Below are 12,567 nucleotides of genomic sequence, written 5' to 3' on the forward strand. Positions count from 1 at the left end.
CAAACCACCAATGTTCTTCAGGTAAATGGGATTCAGAAGATAGGAGAGTGAGGGATGGGTACATTAACTTTTTTAAAAAGGACACATTTGTATGTTTTGAGCATCCTTTTATTTTCTTAACCAAACACAAAAACATAAAACGAAAACTCGGCTTAGAGTATAAATTAAAACTCATTTTTGTTGTTGTTGTTTTTTTTTTTTTGTAGAGACAGAGTCTCACTTTATGGCCCTCGGTAGAGTGCTGTGGCCTCACACAGCTCACAGTAACCTCCAACTCCTGGGCTTAAGCGATTCTCTTGCCTCAGCCTCCCGAGTAGCTGAAAACTCATTTTTGAGATGGAAAATTTGGAAAGATACTAGCTAAAGCTGTTCAACCACCAAATAAACAAAAAAAAAACAAAATAGGGACTTGGGACTAGGCAGTAGACTTGTATTTTCCCCCCCACCCAAGACAAAAAGTCTTCATTTGTCACCCTCAGTAGAGTCCTGTGGTGTCATAGGTCACAGCAACATCAAAATCCGGCTCAAGCAATTTTCTTGCTTCAGCCTCCCAAGTAGCTGGGACTACAGGCACCCGCCATACACATTGCATGGCTATTTTTAGAGATAACATCTCACTCTGGCTCAGGCTGGTCTCCAACTCAAGCTCAGGGTATCCACCTGCCTCAGCCTCCCAGAGTGCTAGGATTATAGATGTGAACCACCACAGCAGGCCTAGACCTGTACTTTTTAAAGAGAACTAGAGAGGCTGCATGGGTGGCTTACACCTTTAATTCTAGCACTCTAGGAGGGCCAGGCAGGTGGATTGCTTAAGCTCAGGAGTTTAAGACCAGCCTAAGCAAGCATGAGACCTTGTCTATAAAAATAGCTGGGCATTGTGGCAGGTACCTATAGTCCCAGCTACTTGGGAAGCTGAGGCAAGAGGATCACTTAAGTCCAAAAGTTTGAAGTTGCTGTAAGCTATGATGGTATGACACTCTACCTAGGGTGACAAGGTGAGATTGTCTCAAAAAAAAAAAAAAAAAAAAAGCTATCTAGAATAAAATAAAATAAAATAAAATACAACTGGCAGGAGATTCTCCAAGCTTACATGGTGTATGCCCTATGAAAATAAAAAATTTTAGGATCGGTGCCTGTGGTTCAAGCGGCTAAGGCACCAGCCACATACACCTGAGCTGGTGGGTTCAAATCCAGCGCAGGCCTGCCAGACAACAATGATGGCTGCAACCAAAAAATAGCCGGGTGTTGTGGCAGGTGCCTGTAAGTCCCAGCTACTTGGGAGGCAGAGGCAGAAGAAATCATTTGAGCCCAGGAGTTGGAGGTAGCTATGATACCACAGCACTCTACCCAGGGCGACAGCTTGATGGTCTGTCTCGAAAAAAAAAAAAAAAAAAAGGAATAGATTTTAAATACCTTTACCACACCTCAGTACCTCATATTTATAAAGTAAAAGCCAGATACATAAAATAAGAACCAAGCATGTAGGCATAAAAAACAGTTATATAGAAAAAAAAAAAAGGAAAGAAAAGAAAGAAACTACTATATACAATTACATACATCAATTGGGTCTTCAGGTAAAGTGAAAAACAGTTTAAAATATTCCCGACGATACCTTTTGAGACAAGTTATAGGTTGATTACCCTGGAGTGAAGTAACCATATTCAAAGGAGCTAAACTAAAAAAGGCCACAAACTTTATTAAAAGTAAATGAAACATTAATATGTACAGATGGCACATGGTGCCAATTTTATTCGCAGATATAGTATCAAGTTTACAAGTTACACCTTTGCCACAGCCTTGGCTAAATCTTGAACTAATGCAGAATTTAGCTGTGCTACAGTGCTGATCTTAGCATGCTTAGATGTGGCATACTTGTTCTTGATAGCCTAAAAGACAAAAAGCATACCAATTAAAAACAAAAAGAAAAATCACAAGACCTAATTATACAGATATTTACACATTGACACCTTAAACTATGCAGGCACACAATCTGAATTGTCATTTGGCAACATCTTACAATGCCACTGAATTAACTGACTCACCATGTGCTTTGTAAGCCCTTGATTTACCATGACAATATTCTTAGCCAGGTGCTGCATAACAGGAAGAAGGGATTCTTCAGTGTATGATAAGTAATGCTGTAGAGTTGGTGTCTAGGACAAACAAATGTTAATGTTAAAAGGGCTCATCACCCCCTGAATATTTTGAAATTAAAAAAAATAAAATTTGGGCAGGGCCTGTGGCTCAGTGGGTAAGAGTGCCAGTCCCATATACCAAGAGAGGCAGATTTGAACTCGGCCCTGACCAAACTGCAGAACAAAAAAATAGCCAGGTGTTGTGGCAGGCGCTGGTAGTCCTAGCTGCTCGGGAGGCTGAGGCAAGAGAATCGCCTAAGCCCAAGAGCTAGAGGTTGCTGTGAGCTGTGACGCCATAGTACTTGACCGAGGGTGACAAAGTAAGACTATCTAAAACAAAAACAAAAACAACAAACTGGACTGCCCTGGCGGGGTGCCCATAGCTCAGTGTTAGGGTGCCAGTCACATGTACCAGGACTGACAGGTTCAAACCGGGACTGAGCCTGCTAAAAAACAAACAACTTCCCAAGTACTTTTTTTTTTGAGACAGAGCCTCAAGTTGTCACCCTGGGTAGAGTGCCGTGGCATCACAGCTCACAGCAACCTCCAACTCCTGAGCTCAACAGATTCTCCTGTCTCCGCCTCCCAAGTAGCTAGGACTATAGGCACTTGCCACAAGGTCTGGCTTTTTTTGATTGCAGCCATCATTGTTGTTTGGTGGCCTGGGCTGGACTTGAACCTGCCAGCTCAGGTGTATGTGGCTGGTACCTTAGCCGCTTGAGCCACAGGCACTAAGCCACTTTTTAATTGTTTATTTGTCCACCCTAAAGCTAGACTCCATGTTCCTGAAGTCAACCTTCTCATTCATAGTTCTCTTCCTTCCTAGGGCCTAGGGTAGTGACGGGCACATGTAAGAATTTGTTGAATCAAAAAACAAAAAAAGAATTTGTTGTATTGAGTGGCACCTGTGGCTCAGTGGATAGGGCGCTGGCCCCATGTATCAAGGGTGGCAAGATTGAACTTGGCCCCCGCCAAACTACAACAAAAAATAGCCGGGCGTTGTGGTGGGTGCCTGTAGTCCCAGCTACTCGGGAGGCTGAGGCAAGAGAATTACCTAAGCTCAGGAGTTGGAGGTTATGACGCGATGACACTCTACCTAGGGCAATAAAGTGAGACTCTGGCTCTTAAATAAAAAAATTTGCTGAATCAATGAATATGAAGAAACTTGTAGTATGTCATTTGACCTTAGAGTTTCTCCACCTGTAAGGAGTAATAGCTGCCCTACTTTTCTCAAAGGGAATAATAATGAAATCAGGTAAGTGAATGCATTCTATGAAGACATCAAAAAAAAAAAAACCATTTTACTCATTCCTTCACTAGACTCCATACTTAGGAATCATTTGAATTGGTCATTTAATAAATTGAATTGTCATTTCATGATAAAAATTTCTATATTCAATCAAACACCATTTACAATGTAAAAGCTTCTTAGGGAGGCTGGGCCCGGTGGGTCATGCCAGTGCCAACTGTGGGAGGCCAAGGAGGGTGATTGAGCTCAATGGTTGGAGACCAGCCTGAGCAAGAGCAGACCCTTTCTCTAAAAATAGCCGGATGTTGTGGTGGGAAGTTGTAGTCTCAGCTACTAATTAGAAGGCTGAGGCAAGAGAATCACAGGAGCCCAAGTGTTTGAGGTTGCTGTCAGCTCTGATGCCACAGTACTCTACTGAGGGAGACATAGTGAGACTGTCTCCAAAAAACAAACAAAAAAAGCTTGATAGGGAGGCTTGGAGCAGTTCGCACCTATAATTCTAGCCTGGGAGGCTCTGACCCCTTGACCTCAAGAGTTTGAGACCAGCCTGAATACCAGCAAGATCCTACCACTATTAAAAAAAGAAAAAACAGACGGCGCCTGTGGCTCAAGGAGTAGGGCGCAGATCCCATATGCCAGAGGTGGCGGGTTCAAACCTAGCCCTGGCCAAAAACCACAAAAAAAAAAAAAAGAGGCAGTGCCTGTGACTCAAGGAGTAGGGCGCCGGTCCTATGCCGGAGGTGGTGGGTTCAAACCCAGCCCCGGCCAAAAAAGAAAAAAAAAAAAAATTACCCAGAGTATATGGTAGTGCTTATAGTCCCAGCTACTTGGGTGGTTGGGAAAGGATGATTGCTTGAACCCAAGAGTTTGAGGTTGTTGTGAGTTAGCCTAACACCATGGCATTCTATAGTCTGGGCAACAACAGTGATACTTTGTCTCCAAAAGTTTTCTTAGGGAGGTGTCAGTAGCTCAGTCGGCAGGGTGCCGGCCACATACATCTAGGATGATGGGTTCCTACCTGGCTTTGGCCTGCTAAGCAACAATGACAACTGTAGCCAAAAAATAGTCCCAGCTACTTGGGAGGCTGAGGCAAGAGAATCGCTTAAGCCGAGAGTTTGAGGTTGCTGTGAGCTGTGACGCCACAGCACTTTACCCAGGGCAACACAGTGAGACTCTGTCTTAAAGATAAGAAAAAAAAGTTTTCTTGTATTAAAAAAATTTTTTTAAAAAGGAAGAAAAAGGTTGGTAAGCCAGGCACAGAAGCTCATGCCTTTAATCAGGCTGGGGCAGGAGGCTTGATCACTTGAGACCAGGCTTTGGATGTTACCATGACCTATCCTACCACTGCATTCCGACTGGGATAGACAGCAAAACCTTGTTTGTCTTAAATACAAAAATAAAAGCTTGGGGCGGCGCCTGTGGCTCAGTCTGTAGGGCGCCAGCCCCATATACCGAGGGTGACGGGTTCAAACCCGGCCCCGGCCAAACTGCAACCAAAAAATAGCCGGGCGTGTGGCGGGCGCCTGTAATCCCAGCTACTTGGGAGGCTGAGGCAAGAGAATCGCTTAAGCCCAGGAGTTGGAGGTTGCTGTGAGCTGTGTGAGGCCACGGCACTCTACCGAGGGCCATAAGGTGAGACTCTGTCTCTACAAAAAATAAATAAATAAAATAAAAGCTTGGTAGTTTTGTGGGACAGTGCTTACCCATTCACCATTATCCAAAATCTTCAATGCTAAGCAAAAAGCTCCTGCTGCAATTTGAGAAGGAGCAAAGTGCACCATCTCGTAGTCCAACATAGTCAGTTCCATCAGGTATTTGGCCAAAGTATGTTGCTCAACATCAACCTGCAACAAAACCCACACAACACAGCTTCTTTTAGAGAATTTTACATTGCCAACAACCTGCATGCCCAGATTTGTAATTACAAATGTCTGTCCACAAACCCTCAAATGTAACTGCCCAGATAATAATATGCAGCCTGACTGAAAGATGAACTTTTTTTTTAGAGACAGAGTCTCACTTTGTCACCCTCAGTAGTGTGCCATGGCATCACACCTCACAGCAACCTCCAGCTCTTGGGCTTAAGTGATTCTCTTGCCTCAGCCTCCCGAGTAGCTGGGATTACAGGCGCCTGCCACAATGCCTGGCTAGAAAGATGAACATCTTTATCACTTCCTCATACAGTATTTAATATACACTATTTGAATTAAACCTGCTTGGTCAGCATCAGTGTTCCCTAATGTACCACACTAAGGTTTCTCAAGAAACCTGTACCTCTCCAATCTTAGATGCTCTCCGGAGGAAGTGCAGGGGTAGAGGCCGACCCAGACTGAAGTTTAAAGCTCTTAAAATCTTCATTTCCATCTGTCTGATTTGGTGCTTAGTGTAAGTATTGTCAGTCACAAAAGCAAAGTCACCAATTTCTGGAGGGTACATTTCTTCATATTTGCTTGCAATAAACATGGCAGTGACACCAACCAGCTGTAGCATCTTCTTGGGTACACAATTATTCTGCAATGAGAATTTCAACTGAATAAATAGGTATTATGTATAGAAAAAGGAGACACAGAACTGTGAAGAGGTGGTAAAGACACACTCCCAAACAAAACCTCAATTAATGGCATCTTGTCCTGAGACAGATTTTAGCTGAGAAAAGAAATATATCATTTTCTTCTGATTCTGAAAGGGAGCACCTTCAATTACTGAATCATACTCACCTGCATGAACCGATCAATAATGGAAACAGTCATGTACATAGTCTCCTGCAGCAACCTGAATTTCATTTGAACTTGTACTAGCCAGTCAATCAGGATGGCTCTCATGTTTCCAGTGATTTCCTGACCCACTAGATATTTCGGTCTGACTGCTTGCTCTTCCTGCAAAAGAGAATGCCGATTATCTTTACAAGCAAGACTCCATGTGGTGTTATGTCCAGAAAGATCAGTTTGTTAATACAGTATAACTCTGGAGCATTATAGACTCTATAATAGTCCTTAATTCAATTATTCACATGGTCACTATAAACAGCACTATTACTAGGAAAGAACATTAGAAAGAACAGTGTGGCACACGCCTGTAATCCTAGCACTCTGGGAGGCCGAGGAGGGTGGCACACGCCTGTAATCCTAGCACTCTGGGAGGCCGAGGAGGGTGGATAGTTTGAGCTCATGAGTTCGAGAACAGCCTGAGCAAAAGTGAGACCCTATCTCTACTAAAATAGAAAAATGGAGGCAAGAGGATCACGTAAGCCCAAGAGTTGGAGGTTGCTGTGAGCTATGATATCACAGCACTCTACCCAGGGTGACAGCTTGAGACTATCTCAAAAAAAAAAAAAAAAAAGGATAGTGTACAGGTTTTTCATATTGTCACCTTACAATGTTCAATTCATCACAACCTCATACCCAATTCCTTCCAAATAAAGACGCTGCAGCCAGAACCTGAGGTTTGTCAAGTAGCATAAGTATTAATAACTCCCAAATCAGCTAGAACCCATATGCTATCACACCCCTGCCTGCTGCTCCAGGGTATAAGCCTCAATAAGTTAAGAAGAAAAATGAGGCTTGGCGCCAGCCACATACACCTGAGCTGGTGGGTTCGAATCCAGCCTGGGCCCACCAAACGAGGGCTGCAACCAAAAAAGTGGCCAGGCATTGTGGCGGCTGCCTGTAGTCCTGGCTACTTGGGAGGCGGAGGCAGGAGAATCACTTGAGCCCAGGAGTTGAAGGTTGCTATGAGCTGTGATGCCACGGCACTCTACCCAGGGCGACAGCTTGCTTAAGACTCTGTCTCAAAAAATAAAATAAAATAAAATAAAAATGAGCCACTAAACAGCACATAAGTTTACTAAATTGAATACAAACTTGAAAATGCGTCAAAAAAACCTAACCAACCAAACCAAGAAAATAAGGAGAAACACTGATCGTGACAGTCTTCTTGAGGAGGAACCTATAAAAAATGGAGGCCCAAAAGGACCAGGCAAGAGACTGATGATATACGACAATATATTACAAACAGGGTAAATCTGGAAACTGTATAATTTATGTTGCCATATAGAATGCTTCCTTGTTGGGGTGGCAGAAGGATCAAATGGCATTAATAGAAAGTTTTGGGGGCGGCGCCTGTGGCTCAACGGAGTAGGGCACCAGCCTCATATGCTGGAGTTGGCGGGTTCAAACCCAGCCCTGGCCAAAAACTGAGAAAAAAAAAAAAAAAAAAAAAAGAAAGTTTTGGAAGTAGTGTGTAATTGAAGAAAACCAAAACCTTTACTTCTGGAATGGACTCCCTTTGGGCACAAACAATTTCCCTGACAACTGCATGCACACCAACCACAGTGACACAGCGACTTACCCACTCCAAACTGATAGGGACATATTATACACACACACAAAATATATACCCACATGCTCCAACCATTTAATCTGTGGACTTTCTTTTAGCCAAGAGCCATAGTAGGGTGGCGTCTGTGGCTCAAAGGGGTAGGGCGCTGGCCCCATATGCCGGAGGTGGTGGGTTCAAACCTAGCCCCGGACAAAAACTGAATAAATAAATAAAAATTAAAAAAAAAAAAAAAGAGCCATAGTAACATCTACTCTAATAACTTTTTTTTTTTTGAGACCGTCTTATTTTGTCACCTGTCGGTAGAGTGCCACATTGTCATAGGTCACAGCAACCTCAAATTCTTGGGCTCAAGTGATTCTTTTACCTCCCCAGTAGCTGGGACTACAGGCACCTGACATGTTATAGAGACAGGGTCTCCTTCCTGTTAGATTGGTCTTGAACTCCTGAGCTCAGGCAATCCACCTGCCTTGGCCTCCCAGAGTGCTGAGATTATAGGCGTGAACCACCACTCCCAGCCCTTTTTTTTTTTTTTTTTTGACACAGGGTCTCACTATCGCCCAAACCAGAAGGCATAACAGCTCACTGCAACCTCCAACTCCTGCGCTCAAGCAATTCTCCTGTCTCAGCCTCCTAAGTAGCTAAGAATACAGGAATGCACCACCATAATCAACTAATTCTTCTCTTTTTTATAGCTACAATGTCTTCTGTTATTACCCAGACTGATCTTGAAATCCTGGTCCCAAGTGATCCTCATGCCCACCAGTATCTACCTCACCTTTGAACTTTCCTGTCTACAGTGGCAAACAAATGTCCTTGGTTTGCTTATTGACTTTTTCAGTTTTGGCATTCTACGAAGAATTTCAAAGTGCACTCTATTAAATGCTGCCCACATTCTGCTTAAATTACTGAAACTGAAGAGAAAATCTTTAATAAAGTTAGATGCAGTTTAGGGCAAAACATAGGCTTTGATGATAATACTGACCTCAAGTTGTCTCAGATAAGCATAAATATCTTTCACATATTCACTACATAGGTTTGGATCAGCTCCATCTTCTGCATCCACATCATTCACTGCAAGAATTACATCAGAGAAAGCCTGACACAGATATTCTTCTGCAGGGGCACATCCAGATGTTTCCATTGGGCTTGCAGAGGGAGTATCAACCTTGAAACAGACAGACTTTTTGAAACAATAGCAAAGAGGAGTACATACTATAGTTTGGAAATGAAAGCTGTATTATTAGTATCAACTCAAGAACTATTCTGCTGCATAGACATGTAATTCATTTCCTGAAGAAAAAGTGATTAATATTAAAAAAGGTGAAATGCCAACTTACTGAGCCAGTTTAAAGCTGGCGGGACCTAAATGGTAATGGGTAAAATAGAAGCAAACAAATTCATATTCCAGACTTCCCTCCAAAGTAAACAGGTACTATCAGTTTATCAGCAACATGAATTAATCCAAATGAAAATTCAGGCTTTAGTCTTTATTTCAAAACATGGACTTCTCACTACTCAGAACATAAATTTTGTTTGAACCAAGGATCAACTGACTTCATTACCATTGACTATTTCCTTCAAGCTCCATTTACTCTATTGTTCAAACATTTATTTTTATTTTTTTTTTATAGAGACAGAGTCTCACTGTACCGCCCTCGGGTAGAGTGCCGTGGTGTCACACGGCTCACAGCAACCTCCAACTCTTGGGCTTACACGATTCTCTTGCCTCAGTCTCCCGAGCAGCTGGGACTATAGGCGCCCGCCACAACGCCCGGCTATTTTTCTGTTGTTGCAGTTTGGCCGGGGCTGGGTTTGAACCTGGCACCCTCGGCATATGGGGCCGGCGCCCTACCCACTGAGCCACAGGCGCCGCCCTGTTCAAACATTTATTAAGCACCTTCTTTGCGTCAAGCTATGTACTAGGTACTAAGAGTAAGTAATTGACGAGATTGATTCCAGGGAACAGGAGTGGGAATGGGTAAAGTTAAGAAAAGTTTCAGGTGTTGATCTTTGAGCTATTCTGAAGGATGAAAAAGTTATTAGCTAAATGACAGACAGGATGGGGAAGGCATTCTCAATGGGAAAACAAAGGCATAAATCAGCATGGGAGCTTCTAAGAAAGCATTAGGTAGTTTGATATGCTAAGTTACAGACTATGCAGGATACATGTTTCATGTGCTATGCCCAGAAACTCAACATCAAAGCAATAGCTTTTAATCTCTTGCCCTTAACTAGAGTTTCGGAATGCATTAATTGCAATTTCAATGCAGCCCCTTTACATGGCCTTTCATTCATAGGACAGGGTACGTTTACATGATATTTAATAAAAATTCTTGAATTTTGAGGCTATTAATTCATCTTCTTTCCCACTATTTGAAGAGCTCCGTTCTTTCTGCTTCACTCCTTTATATATTCCAATGTTATAGGCTTACTTTGTAGCCACACAAGGGAATTAAGAGATTCAAAATATTTCATTCAATAAATTCTGAAGAGTGATGGCTTTTTTTTTTTTTTTTGCAGTATTTGGCCAGGGCTGGGTTTGAACCCACCACCTCTGGCATATGGGGCCAGCGCCCTACTCTGCTGAGCCACAGGCACTGCCCCTAGATGGCTTATTCTTGGGCAACAAAACCTTCAGTTCAGGTAGCAGGAGGCAATATAAGAATGCAATTAAAAGCATAGATTTTGAAGCCAGTCAGTTTGGGCTTAAATCCTGTATGTGCACTTAGTTGCGTTACCTTAAACTTATAAAAGTACAGGTACATCCATTAACTCAGTTAATCCTACCATATACTGTCTACTTCAAGCTAATCCATGTACCTCTGCCAAGCAGAGCCTGCCTCATGCTAAAGCATTCTTTTTTTTTTGGTGGAGACAGAGTCTGACTTTATCGCCCTCGGTAGAGTGCCATGGTGTCACACAGCTCACAGCAACCTCCAACTCCTAGGCTTAGGTGATCCCGAATAGCTGGGACTACAGGCGCCGGCCACAACTTCCGGCTATTTTTTTGTTGCAGTTCGGCTGGGCTGGGTTTGAACCCGCCACCCTTGGTATATGGGACCTGTGCCCTTCTCACTGAGCCACAGGTGCTGCCCCATGCTAAAACATTCTAATAATATTATAATTATTTATGCAAATGCTGTTTCATGCATCAGTTAAATGAGGGAAAAATCAACAGAGTCTACAAGGTTAAAATAAGTTTACCAGAATCGGCTCAGGTGAAAGTTTTTCCTCTTTAACAGGCTCAGGTTCTGGCTCTTGCTCTGGCTCAGGCACAGGCTCAGGAACCTTTTCCAGAGGTTTTGATAGTTTTTTAGCAATAACTTTTCCAGTAGCTAAAGTTTTTGCTTCCTGTAGATGAAACAGAGAAAATGGAATGTTTCTTCTACATCAAGGGTCACAGTTTGAAGGTACCCTCTTAGAGAGAAGTTGGGTAAGACAGTTACCTTTTTCAGAGGCATTTTGGCAGGCAGCTGTTCAGTGACTTTGTTACCAATGTCTCCAAGTGCTGTCCTTGGCCTCAGCCCTGGCTTGGAGGCTGCAACAGGGGCCATAGGTACACGCTTTGCACCCGCCATACTGATCTTCGCCTTATTTTCAGCATTAATTTTCATGTTCTAAAAAGAAGCAAGACCACTTTGAGAGCAGGTTCAGGGAGGCTCAGAAAAATCAAGGGTTATGTATGGTGGGGCATTAGACAGACTCTCAGAAAAAAGGCAACTTAAAAAATGGGTCCCAAGGGGCAATATGGTTTCCAGAGTCCACTCTAAGGCCACTCCGTTTACCTATGGAGGGATTTCCTGCGAAGTTCCGGCTAACTCTAAAATGCCGAGAATTTACATTTGAAAGGAAATCGAAAATACCTCCAACTGCAGACTCGTTTTGTCTAGGAAGAGGGTTAGGCAGTTGCAGGAGGGCTAAGTGCGGGCCCTCCATTTTTTCGAGACAAGAATCTCACTCACTCGCCCTGGTAGAATGCTCAGGCTAGTCTCGAATTGCTGAGTTCAAGCGATCCACCCGTCTCAACCTCCTAGAGTGCTAGAATTAGGGGTGAGCCACCGTGCCCGGCCCCGCCATCACTTTTTCAAAAAGTTTCTAGTTGCACCCCTTCCCCGTGCACTATCCTCCCAAGTATCCACGCCCGGTTCAGTTCTCTTTCTCACCTTCCTCCCTCCGTTCGTTATCCCGCAAAATCCCCACCATGCTAGGGGCCACTCCAGCGCTCAGTCGGTCACCCTCCCTCCCATCCACCTCCAGAAACGCCGCCGCGGTCCTCTCTCGCGCTGGGAGCTCCCGCAGGCGAGAAGGCACCGAGCGAGGAAGGCCGCGTTTGTCCGCGGCGCGCAGTGGCTCACCCTGGTGACTCGGAGCGCCATGGCTTCCTCTTCACCAAACAGCAGCTAAGCAGGAAAAAGCACAACACTGCAGCCCCACACCAGCGAAGGCCTTGAAGCCACCGCAGACGAACAGCCGTTCCTCCGCAGCACGCCGGGAGAAGCCGGCCCCGCTTCGGATTTAAACCCCGCACCACTCCCTCCTTATTGGCCTGTTCGAGGCACTCGCTCCCTTCCCATTGGCGGCGGCCAGTTCCCCGAGAATGCGTTTCCAGGGCGATCCTGCTAAGGCATTCGAGAGGGGGCGGGGCCAGAGTGCGGCTGCGGCGTTACGGCACCCGCCGGGCCCTCACGAGGTCTCACTCTGCGCCTGCGCTTTCGGGCAGCGAGAGGTGAGGTTGGAGGTTAGTGTGGTGCCCACCTTGGAAAGGCGAGGAAGTCCTGAGAAGTGCAGGAGCTAGTCAAGGACACTGTCTGTGGCTTTGAAAAGTGACCGCCAGGCTGCCACAGT

The 12,567-nt window shown here is 44.4% G+C and overlaps 1 protein-coding gene across 1 annotated transcript; it reads right to left on the minus strand.

Annotated features, from left to right (window-relative positions):
- Positions 1 to 1,676: 1,676 nt before the first annotated feature.
- Positions 1,677 to 12,305, minus strand: CCNB1 (cyclin B1). The gene is made up of 9 exons (XM_053589354.1): positions 12,078 to 12,305; positions 11,169 to 11,339; positions 10,927 to 11,073; positions 8,705 to 8,887; positions 6,102 to 6,260; positions 5,659 to 5,895; positions 5,088 to 5,228; positions 2,043 to 2,153; positions 1,677 to 1,886 (listed from the first exon to the last, which is right to left on the minus strand). The coding sequence occupies exons 1-9, from the start codon at positions 12,096 to 12,098 to the stop codon at positions 1,779 to 1,781; spliced, it is 1,278 nt and encodes a 425-aa protein (XP_053445329.1). The 5' UTR covers positions 12,099 to 12,305; the 3' UTR covers positions 1,677 to 1,778.
- Positions 12,306 to 12,567: the final 262 nt, after the last annotated feature.

Source organism: Nycticebus coucang, chromosome 1, assembly GCF_027406575.1.
Source record: "Nycticebus coucang isolate mNycCou1 chromosome 1, mNycCou1.pri, whole genome shotgun sequence".
Lineage (NCBI taxonomy): Eukaryota > Metazoa > Chordata > Mammalia > Primates > Lorisidae > Nycticebus > Nycticebus coucang.

What these genes read in the sequence shown, in the direction of transcription:
- CCNB1 (XM_053589354.1), bottom strand. Translation starts at nt 12,098, where the DNA reads ATGGCGCTCCGAGTCACCAGG. An exon ending in TGGCGCTCCGAGTCACCAGG is followed by an intron (nt 11,340 to 12,077) that starts GTGAGCCACTGC and finishes GCTTCTTTTTAG; the next exon opens with AACATGAAAATTAATGCTGA. An exon ending in CTTATCTGAGACAACTTGAG is followed by an intron (nt 6,261 to 8,704) that starts GTCAGTATTATC and finishes TCTCTTTTGCAG; the next exon opens with GAAGAGCAAGCAGTCAGACC.